We start from the raw sequence: 11,765 nt of genomic DNA, 5'->3' as shown, positions 1-11,765 counted from the left end.
AGAGAAGTGGACAGAACACAACAAATAAGACCCAGGACTAAACAGCAGGCAGCAATGTGCCCAAACTGATCTTATTTTTCTTAAGAAATGATAGTTTATTAAATGTAAACATGTTTACTTGTTCTTCTCTGCACTAAAACAAATGGAACAAATCTGAAATTGTCATTACGTATAGGTTATTATGCAATTATCAACAGTTCATCATTACTTAAGATCAAATTGTGCAGTATGTGGCCCCTAGACTAAAATGAGTTTGACACCCCTATTGTAATGCATCATTTTTTTTTGTTAGTGCATTTGGTCTGCATCTGCTTCGAGTGGTGTACTAGCACCTCCAGCTGAAAAAGAAATTCATCACAGCTTTAGCTATCATTAACTGACTGATTTCACCACCTCTCTTCCAGGGAACAAACAAATATAAAGACAGAATTCTGTTTGAGAAACTCCTTTATTTGATGAATGTACATCACGAGGCCAACAGGCACAGGTACAGAGGTAATGGTTACCCAGGCAACAGAAAAAGTAGAGCGCAGATCACGGATTTAGATGCTTTATTTTGTTGTGCCGTCTGAAACATGTTACTGCAATAAGCCAATATAGGTTAGAATTCACGAAAATATAAACAAAGCAGTCAATAATATTGAAGGATTGTATTGTTAAGCACACCGTTTCTATTTGCTTTGTGAAACAAATAGTGAATCTTTGCATGTAGCACTATGGAGGCCACGGAAATCTTAGACACAGTAAGGAGTAGTAATACATCAAACCTTGTAGAAGCAAGACTCGGGGGGAAAAAATGGCTGAATTAAAACGCAAAACGCTGCTTATTAGCCAACAACAAGAGGATGAACATGTTCCGTCATCAACACATTCAATGTATTAAGACAAACTGGTATGAAGAGCTGATTAAGAATGATGAAGTTCCGCAAAGTGCGTTAGAAGGGAAACAATAATAAAAGCCGCATGTGAACAATCTGAATAATCGAGAGGCTTCGATCGATGCCGTTTAGTTAGGCTCAGAGACAGGTTAGATAGATAGATAGATAGATAGCCGTCTGAATGAATATTATTTGTAGACTGAGAACAAACAACAAAGGACAACAGGAGACTTTATTAGCTAAAGTAGTGGAAACCAAAGCAGAGATAAACGGAGTGTGAACATAGCAGTTACATTCATCAGGTGGACACAAACGAATGCTAGCAACAGCGGTATAAGGGGAGAAAATACCAGTGTTTCCGGCTTCTTCGGTAGCATTACATCTTGATATCTGTGTCAAATACTCCAAAGCTGAGCATGAATTGTAGATTTTAATGCTTACACTGGGAACATGTCTGTTTTATAGAATCTTTTTCCTTCGCACGGCCATATTTCCTTTACCTCGACCCACAACATTCAACCTGGAGAGAAGCTTCAGAGCTACATTCTGACTTTTAAGACGTAGCCTTGTCTGCAGTCTTAGCCAAAGTGATGTGAGAAGTTAGACATCAGTTTCATATCTGCGAGTCTGCGCACAAATGTCCACAAATAGGGTTAGCCTAGATTAACGCAAAGACTGAAATAGAGGGGAAAAATACTTCTAAAAACGCCAGTCAACAGCTCAAACTGTATCTGATCAAAATGAGGATCGAAATTTGATGAACTTGTACTATACAAATATGAAACTGATGCTGATGTTCTTCTCTTCTGGGGTTTGTATTAAACAAGCATGTTTAAGAAAGAAAAAAAAGCAAGACTGTTCTTTCAACTGAGGATTTTTGTCACATACATTGCCATCCCGTGTACTGTACTCAATAAAGCATCTTTGAGTAACACAAACACTCCACAAAGCAGGGCAGATATAATCTCTGATCTTTCTGTGGACACATTATGTATTAGGCCGATACATATGAAGCTACATGGTAAAGTGTCTTGTGTAATCATATTCTATTGTGGGAATGACAGCCTGCACAAACTTGAGGAATATCAGAAGATACCTGAAAAATGTCAGTTAAGAAAAAAAAACACGGGAGCAAGAAGGTAAGTAACCACAACTTTTTAACCATTTTATCAAGTTATTGCCATGAAAGGATACATGTGAACTCCCAGCTCTCCTCCTCCTTCTGCCACAGTCTCGATGATCTTTTTCATCACTTCGGCATGTCTGGAAGCAAAGTCACAAAAGCCAAATACCACACTGAGCTACATATGTATTCTGGGGAGGGGGGCAGAGGTGGGTAGGGTTAGTCTAAAACTGTACTCGAGTAAGAGTAGTGTTACTTCCAAATATTATTACTCAAGTAGAAGTAAAAAGTTGTCATCCAATAAATTACTCAAGTAATTACTCGAGCAAAAAAATATTTGGTGAGACTACTCAAGTACTGAGTAACTGATTGTAATGTCTGATTTATTTTTAAGAAATTATGTAATCAGTCAGACAAAAAAATATATAAAATTACAGTATCTGAAAATTCTGGTATTTCCAAATATCACTTTTCACCTTTTTTATTTCATTTATTTTTCGTGTTAAGAGGCTTGTGGTGTTTGTCCTCTTCAGTATTAACATTGGAGACAGTTGCCTCTGGCATTTTTTCATGTGTTTTCATTTCTCGTCTGCTACGTAGGGTTGTGACGTTCGCAAACGAACCGAATCCACTGAACGGCTCTTTAAAACAAACGATCCTAGGAACCTAGTGTGAACAGATAGAGCCGATCAAAAGACTGGCTAACTTTGATATTTAGTTAGTTTTAAGATTTCAGCCCGGTGGTAACTTATTTTATCAGGGAAATAATGAGTGGGAGGAATGATAGTGTAAGATTTGGATCAGAATCGTTCAAACTTAGACATCCCACCAATATATGTTATAATGGTAGGCTACCCGAGTGCGAAAAATTTTGATTCTGGGTAGAGACTTTATTTATCCTGTGGGAAATCTCTGCAAAGACCTTAGCATTGACTGGGAATCAAATCCAGATCAACTGTTTGAAAGACAGCTATGTGATAGCTATATCATGTGATATTTGTCACATCTCTAAAACGTAACACATTACTGCCCACCTCTGACAGTAATTTTAAAAGACATTCAATACAATACAAACATAAATGGTGATTTAGAAATAACACATTACTGTCTTGTGATCAGCAGTGTAATGAACGTACTGAACCTTTGTTACCCATTAGTTAGTATTTTAACGGCTAGAATTTTGCACGCAGAAAACCTCAACAATAATCGCTCTAAACCTCCATACAAAGCCTAAAAGTCTTTCTCACCTGCAGGGGTGGACGGAGCACATGGCAGGTGGAGGAAGGTGGGGGTGGTTCTCAATGGTGACCGTCTTCTTCACGTGGTCCTGGCTAATGTCCTCGTACATCTGTTCTACAGTCAGCGGTTGTCTGTCCTGTTAAGATATGGCGACACAAACAAACTGATTTTAGTTTTGGTTTGGAATCTTTCTCAACTATTTGTGTTAAAGCATAAGAAGTACTAGAAACAACTAGTATAAAGAAAAATAACCTTAACAGTTAAATAACAGTTATTTCACAGTTATATATATATAATGACATATTCAATGGCATTTATTTATTTTTCATTAAATGTTAATTAACTTTAAGTAGTTTTTCAGAACAGTATTGACTTTAAATTGTTAAAAAAAATTGGGCTGCCGACAGTCTTGTCCGTACTCGGACTGGGACTGCTAGCGCGAAAAGCTCTTAGATGGCACCGTAGGGTGCAGTGCTTCGGTGGTATGCAAACTTTTATTTATTTTTATTTTTTTGCACAATTTACACAAAACTCCGCTTTTATCAAGGCTTCCATCGGGTTGTTTTTTTAAGATAAAATTTGCCTTCCATCATTCCTAGCAATGTGCTTTCATCTGATTCCTCCATTTTGGTATACACTGTATATATATATATACAGTATCTATGTCAGCTGGGATAGGCTCCAGCAGACCCTGCGACCCTTAACAGGAACAAGCGGTTACAGAAGATGAATGAATGAATGAATGTCTATGTCTATGGTTACCCGAGCTCTGACGTGTGCATCAGTATAATCAGTTTACCAGGAAATCGTGCACTGTCAAAAGTTCCGCGATGTTCGGAATGCAAACTGCGATTAGCGACAAGAGCCAATAAATAACGCCACTCGCCACCAAGTGGTCAGGGGTGTGAATTGCAATCTGTCAAAATGACAGATGGCCTTCAGATTTTTCTATAATTTGAATAAAACCAGAAGCCTTTTTCCAGGTACGTACTTCATCATATCCAAACAGCCAGAGTCGAGGGGTCTGGTAGTATTTATCATACGTGATGTACAGGTCATATGTTCTTGTCTGAAGGATGGCATCTTCACTTCCAGGCTCTGCTTTGGCTTTAGTTTCTACCATTTTACTGGTGTCCAGGGTTGCCTAGAAGAAGGAGAGGAGAGTCAGGTTGTCACTGAACATTGGATAACATAATAAACCACAGACTGTAAATAAAGATGGACAAAGGAACAGCTCCTCAAAAGTGAAGCCAAAGCACGTAGAGCTCTCTCTCCGGTAGCTGGCTGGAGCACTGGCTGGTACTTGGGACAAACTAAAACAAAAATACATGTGAAATTTTTGGTTTTGGTAAGGATGGTTTCTGTCGTTTTAGGTAGTCAATATAATATTCAATGCATACTCAAGTGCCCATTTTTCTGCTAAGTTTGATTTCAGTTAGTGACATCATGAGGACTACTAGTCGCCATTCCAACAGTTCCATGAAGTGGTCCTGTGGGACCATGAGAGTTGGAAAAAATAAATAAGTACAGTGTATAGTCCAACATTTCCAACATTACTGCGCACTCTGAGTCCAATATTGCACGATGTCGCCGCCCGTAGGCCCAGGAAACTAACGTCATTTTGAACAATGCAAGGAAGTGGGGACGCGTTGTCCATATTTATATACAGTCTATGCAATAAACACAATGGTCTCAACAAACCTCATCTGTTTCCAGCAGACCACTTTCCTCGTATTCTAAAAAAAAAAAAAAGACAGCCACATGATGAGTTTGAGAGAAATAAAATAACAGCGTTGTTACTGCTAAGAGATCAGTACGATATGAATACCTTCCATATCTGCTGCTTCTCCATCTTCATCTTCATCATCGTCTTCACAACATGCTGCAGACTTGGCATTCATGTTTTTGTCCTGAAGAAATTTGGATTCAAAGCATTTTAACTGCACTCTTTAAGCACTGCTTAAAAATGGCTGACAGTCTTTTTTTTTTTTAAAGTAAACTCTTACTCCTGCAAGTTTTTAGTGATTTGGGTGAGCTTTATCATTTGTTGCAGGCTAGAAAACTGACTGTAAACCTCCACACTGTCTTGGTTTCACACTGTAATTCAAAACTGTCGTCACATTAAATGATAATTGACATCTGGAGTTTTGGAACTTCGAATCGACATACCTTGTTATTGTCCAGGGAAATTTCTCGCACGGCATCTGTGACTCCTAACACACTTGCTGAAACACATTCACATCATCTTTCAAACTTCAGAAACCTCACCACATTTTAAGGTCTCAATATACTTTTGAAATGTATTTATTTCAATGTATCTAAAACACAACACACTCCTGTAATTATGTTGTCTATTACCGTATATGTGCAGTGTGTGTAAGAAAAACATCATTATTCAACATGGGGTCCAACAAGGCTATACCACTAAACGTTTTTTTTTTTTTTTTTTTTACAATGGCTCAGAAACAAAAAGCAAAAGCATTTGCATTAACCAGATGAACTGAGAAGTCATGACTGACAGTGACTAGTTAGCTGAACTGCAGATTGTATTTACAAAGTGCAGAGAGGAAAGGACAAGAGAGGTGCAAGAGAGGAAATTGAACACACTTGAGCAAGACAAATGTGCAACTCTGACTGCTGTCTTAGGAACTGGCATGACTCTATTGCCTCTGTGTTGTTTAATATCTTTGATAGAGATGGGATTTATGGCTGTTTGAACTGAGCTGGATCTTATGGATCTGTTCCTTTCAAAGAGCTGTTCAAAAGACTGGCTCATTTTGATATTTACTTATTTTTAAGATGCCAGCCTGGGGGTAACTCATTTTATCCTCGAAACAAGCACTGTGATAGGGTAAGATTTGGATCAGAATCATTCAGACTTCGGCATCCCAGTCTCTTGGAGGAATATCTGAGTCTATCTATATCTAAAATATATTTATTTATTTATTTATCGTGTGAGAAATTCGGTAAACACATTTGCGTTGACCGGAAATCGAACCCAGGTCCACTGCTATAGTCACCACTATACCACTTCCGTCAACAAAACCGTCTCGCTCAGTGGAGTAGCAAAGCAGCAGCTAATGTGCATATCTGTGTGAAACAGCTCACAACTGTGACTCGGTTCCCATTCTTCGTTTTAAAGAGCCAGTCAATAGATACGGTTCGTTCGCGAACGTCACACCTCTAATCTCTGATACGTTAATGTGTACAGTTTAAATAGTTAAATGTCTACAGGCACCATAGAAAAAAAATTGCACAAATATTTTTTAGATTTTAATTTGATAAAGTTTTTTTCAAAATGTAAATGTAAAATAAATCATCACAAATATTCAACTTGGATCAAAGGCTTGCTAATGAAGAGAAACTGAGTCATTGTGGTGGGGAAGTGCATGTTCTGTGGGTTGTGGGTTGCTACTGGAACATATGGATATGTCGAGAGACAGTGTCCAACCTGAATTGTGGTAAGTATCCACCCAGCCCCCGTCGCCGTCATCCTCCTCTATGATGGCTTCCAGCTCGTCTGAATACTCCATTTGTTTGCAGCGTTTGTAACAAGGAACTGCAAAAACATACAGAGTTATAAAACAGGGGAATATATCGGATCTCACTGAAGTTTAGCAACAATTTCAGCAATAAGGCAACAATGGAGTGGATTTTTCCTATATATATATATATATATATGCGTGTATGTGTGTGTGTTCTAGTGGCTGCAACATTTAAGATAAAGAAATAAGACAGGATTACAGCTATCTGATGATGCTGCAACCAATGGCATTGAAAATGACTAGTTAAAGGAAAAATTGGTAATGCACACGATTTGCATATGCACAAAGAAATAAAAATCACACAAATCTAAACGAAATAGAAACAGAAATAAAAAAGCAGAACAGAAACATCTTTCAGGTATTGCGTCTTACTCTCCAGTGTTGGTGTGCGTGTATTCTTCAAGTGTGTAATACACTGCCTGGCCAAAACAAAAAAGTCGCCGCCTGTATTTAACTAAGCAAATAGGTACGAGTCTACTATAATTACTGCATGGGCAATTATTTTTCAGCTGGCAACAAGTTATTTAACCCCAACTGGTGCAATGAGTAACATTTTATCGATTAAACAACCATCCTGTGGTTGTGGAAAAGACGCATGCATCAATCAGAGAAAACATCTAAGGAGATTGCAGAAACCACTAAAATTGGGTTAAGAGCTGTCCAACACATTATTAAAAACTGGAAGGATAGTGAGGAACCATCGTCACACATGGATTGGCCTCCACAGAATAAAGACCTTAACCCCATAGAGAATCCTTGGGACTCTCAATCATCAATACAAGATCTTGGTGAAAAATGAATGCAACACCGGATGGAAAAAGATCTTGTGACATTGCAGAAGCTTACTGAAACACAGTGAATGCGTGCTGTAATCAAAGCTAAAGGTGGTCTAATGAAATATTAGAATGTGTTATCGCAAATAATGAGAACATACAACTTGCTAATGTGACAAAGTGTATGAAGTCAGGGTTACATCGTTCTCTTACCATTGCGAGTCAAGAGAAACTGTTTGTCTTGGGGCAAATATGGCTTCACCTTAACTTCTTCTCCAGAGGCCCTGAAAGGACACAAATATATATATATATATATATGTATAAAAAAACTTTTAGATTAAAGAAATGAATGTATCCATTATACTGTTATAAGTCATTTGCTTTTGTCTTGGTAATAGTTTGTACTAACGTTTAAAACACGTCATCATTTTCTAATAAAAATGTCAATACAGTGTCCGACTTTTGATGCTCCAAAATATTTGAAATGTGTTGGACATAACATTTGCAATACTAAAAAAAATAATAACCTTGATGTCTCAGTTTCAGGATGACAACACAGCACATGGTGTGATGCAACCTGGGTTTCTCCAAGTGTGAAATTACACTGTAGTGTGAAATCCAAAAAGAAGAACAGAGACAACTTCTGAAAATTTCCCTGAAAGTTTGCCTAAAACGAGTCAAACAACCATCTGTGATGTATCTCCGAAACCTCCTCTATTAAACTTTCCTCGATGTGTTCCATCTTTATTCAAAAAAATACAATTGAGGAAAGGCGGAAATATGCAACTACCAAGCGGACCAATCACAGCTCTTCGTAGGTCCACCCTAACCCTGTAGCCTGACATGCACCTTCCCAGAAATGTAACTACACGGCACAGCAAGCAGACCGCAAGAGCTGTGATTGATCCACTCGGTACTTGGCGTTTCCACTTTAGTATTTCCGGCTGCTACTCCATCTCCGCACTCTGAATTGATTGTTTCGGATGAACAAAGATGTAACACGGTTAACTAAAGAGGTTCAGAGATACAAACATTTGTGTGACTCGTGTTCGGCTTAATTTCTGCAAACTTTTGGCTCACTTTTGGCAAAAGTTTCAGTTGACATTGTTGAAGTGAAGCTGGATGCAGAAAGTGAAGCATGAAGTTGACTGGCAAAAATGGTACAGCACTAGCATTTGGGTTGGTTGTTATTAGGGATGTAACGATGCATCGTGACACGATTAAAAATCGGTACAAATGCGTGACGATTCGCACCGGTTGACAGAAAGAATGAATCGCGAATGCGAGAGAAGTAGGATATGTTTTTTTTCTTCTTTTTTTTAGAAATAGGTTACGTTTATTGGAAAAGATTTGAGGCCATTTTCCGTTGTTTAAAATGAGGGCTTTCGGCTGTTGATGAACACGCTGGAGCCAAGACACCGCATCCCGTTATAAAATCCAGTAGTCTTTGTTATTTAAGTGAATAACTACTTCAGTTGCACTTTTTTCATAAGACACAAAAACAGTATTTAACAGTGTTTCTGTAAAGAAAGGACCTCTTTTTTTGGTCAAGATTTTATATTCTTTTGTTATTTAAGATATTGAATCTCACCAGTTAACACCAGTTCAGGGCTGCAACAACGAATCGATAAAATCGATAAAATTCGATTATTAAAAGAGTTGGCAACGAATTTTATTATCGATTCGTTGTGTCGCACGATTATTATGCCACGGAGATGTTTGTTGTATAAAAAAAAAGTTGAGTTGAGCGCGGAGCGGACGTCGAGGAAAGACCATCGGAGAGACCGTTGGTTTGAAACATGGCGGAGGCGGAGAAATCAGTACAACCTAAGTCATCCAAGGTGCAGTACGCCGAAATTAAACTACAAATGAGACCTGGAAGTGGAATCCAGTGTTCAGCCTGGTTTGTAATGTGTTGCTGCACCGGGTATGGTACGGTCGTACAGCGCAGGCGAAGCGGGGAGATTTTTTTTGTCACGTAGCGTTTGTTAGCGATATGTATTTATGCCTTTTGGATTCGAGACTTCTTCTGTCACATGAACCTCGTTGCCAACTTGGGAAATGGGCAAGATGTAAGTTTAATGATTGCTGGCTTTGTAACGTGACGTTGGAGAGAAGCTTAGCCACGTTTGCTAGTAGTATGCTTCAACTGAAGTAGCAAGCGTCTCACGGCATATTACAAAATACGCCAGCGTCCACATTGCGGAGATGGAGGAAGTCAAAAAAAAGAGACGGATGCAACAAGAGTGACACCTGCTGAACTAAGCGATGAAAACAAAGGAGGCGCCGCCGTGTGGCGTAAACTGGTACTGCCCCATGTAAAACACTGGCTGTTACAGCTTGAACGAAGTGATTTCGTTGATTAGCTGAAACATGCTGAACAATCCTTATGAGGCGAACTGCAGACTCTACCGATTTTTTTTAAAATGATTGAATGAATAATTTTTTAAATGATTACTTTAACAGCTCAGAGATGTTCAAGGAGCAACCCGTTTATGCACTTTCTGCTCTGTCAGCTGTTTTTGAATAAAGGGTTGCTTTTTTTTGTCCGATTCATCGATTAATCGAAAAAATAATCGACAGATTAATCGATTATTAAAATAATCGTTAGTTGCAGCCCTACACCAGTTTACTTGTGAGATTGTTTCTAAAGAAAGGAGATATTTTTCATGTATTTTGTTGTTTAAGAGGACCATGTGAGTTGCACTTTTTATAAGAGGACACAAACTGTTTTACAGAGTTTCTGTAAAAAAAAATAAAATAAATAAAATCGTGAGAAAATCGTATCGTGAACAAAAAAATCGTGAACCGTATCGAGTCGTGGGTTGAGTGTATCGTTACATCCCTAGTTGTTATAGAGTGAGCCAGATTTATGAGTAGGGTTGGGTATCGTTTGAATTTGAACGATTCCGATTCCGATTCCTTGTTTCGATTCCGGTTCCTAACGATTCTCGATTCCGATTCTTTTAAGAGGCAGGGTCAAAAAAAGTTTAGGCGTTAGACGCTTCTTCGTTGGTGTTCAGCGGTTTCTTCTTCCGGTCGGCGGACTGGGAATCGAAACTAGGAATCGAAAATTAAACTTTTGAACGATTCCGGGAAAATCGCAAAGCTAGTCCCGGTTCCAATCGATTCTCGATACTCGATACCCAAGCCTACTTATGAGGCTCACCGGTGCTGGCTATGTGCGCAGGTTACGCAGTAAACGAGCCTTAAATCGCGCATAACTGCTAATCCACATTTATTTACTTCAACTCAAAGATGAGACGCTCAGTTCCATTGTGTGAAGTGCCGAGTGAAACTCAACACAGCAGACCAGTCGGTACCTAATCTTCTGGTGGCGTAATTACATAACAATACAGAAACACCAGCATACCCTTTGCACGTTGAGTACAGCGGTACTGTAAATAATTCAGGCCCCTACAATAGGCACTCAGCGTGCAGCGGTAGTATAAATCAAGCTTGAATCAGTAAGTAGGGACTTACCATTTCCATGTGGGGCAGTGATGAACCAAGTGATCTCCGGCTGCTACAAACTAAAACGCAGAAATGCCACAGTAAACGTTTGCAGATAAGCAAGCAAAAAAAAAATAAAAAATGTGGTTGACTCTTTGTCATGTATATTCTCACCTCTTCTGGTGTAATGACTCCAGTCTCTTTGAATTTGGACTCCTGCGATTAATAACAAAACATAACTGTATCACCCAGCACTTTCAAATATAGCATACCAGCTCTGTGGTATATAATCTCAGCTGTAAACAGAAGTGGTGCTAACGCCATTTAACAGAGCTGTGCGAAGCCATTGATTTAGCTGGATATTCCATGAACCGTCTAATAGTCTTCAGTATTAGCTTCTAACTAAACAGGACATATACGAGTACCGTACCGGACAACGCTGGTCACCTGTTTATGTCGCCTCACTCTAGCTACAACCATCAACAAGCTAGCTCGTGTAACGTGAGTTTACCTTCAGTACAGGAGTGAGAAACTCCGCCACTCCCAGAGCAGTTCCTTTCACTGTGTTTATGACGTTTTGCATGTTGGGAAATTCCTCCTTAATTAAACCAGAGCTACTACTAAAAATACCGTACTGTAAAAATCTCAATATTATTATTTTTTTTCCCCTCTCACATAGCTGCTCAGGAAGAGTGCCAGCAAGAGCTAATCACATGATACTCCTTCTTCTGACACTTCCTGATTCGCACTCTCG

General features: G+C 38.9%; 1 protein-coding gene across 1 annotated transcript; it reads right to left on the bottom strand.

Annotated features, from left to right (window-relative positions):
* Positions 1-429: 429 nt before the first annotated feature.
* atg3 (autophagy related 3) lies at positions 430-11,744 on the bottom strand. The gene is made up of 12 exons (XM_084574108.1): positions 11,523-11,744; positions 11,186-11,227; positions 11,042-11,091; positions 7,772-7,842; positions 6,692-6,799; positions 5,410-5,465; positions 5,069-5,150; positions 4,942-4,976; positions 4,232-4,384; positions 3,249-3,376; positions 2,073-2,141; positions 430-1,974 (listed from the first exon to the last, which is right to left on the bottom strand). The coding sequence occupies exons 1-12, from the start codon at positions 11,592-11,594 to the stop codon at positions 1,893-1,895; spliced, it is 948 nt and encodes a 315-aa protein (XP_084430234.1). The 5' UTR covers positions 11,595-11,744; the 3' UTR covers positions 430-1,892.
* Positions 11,745-11,765: the final 21 nt, after the last annotated feature.

The sequence above is a fragment of the Chelon labrosus genome (assembly GCF_963514085.1).
Source record: "Chelon labrosus genome assembly, chromosome: 24".
NCBI classification, from domain to species: domain Eukaryota; kingdom Metazoa; phylum Chordata; class Actinopteri; order Mugiliformes; family Mugilidae; genus Chelon; species Chelon labrosus.
Note: the sequence above shows the minus strand (reverse complement) of the source record. Positions and strands in the feature narration are given on the sequence as shown.

Excerpts from the sequence above, each read along its gene's own strand:
- atg3 (XM_084574108.1), bottom strand. The coding sequence starts at position 11,594 with ATGCAAAACGTCATAAACACAGTGAAAGGAACTGCTCTGGGAGTGGCG. Across the intron at positions 11,228-11,522 it reads TTCTCACTCCTGTACTGAAG|GAGTCCAAATTCAAAGAGAC; the intron begins GTAAACTCACGT and ends TATTAATCGCAG. Across the intron at positions 1,975-2,072 it reads GGAGAGCTGGGAGTTCACAT|GTATCTTCTGATATTCCTCA; the intron begins GTATCCTTTCAT and ends GACATTTTTCAG.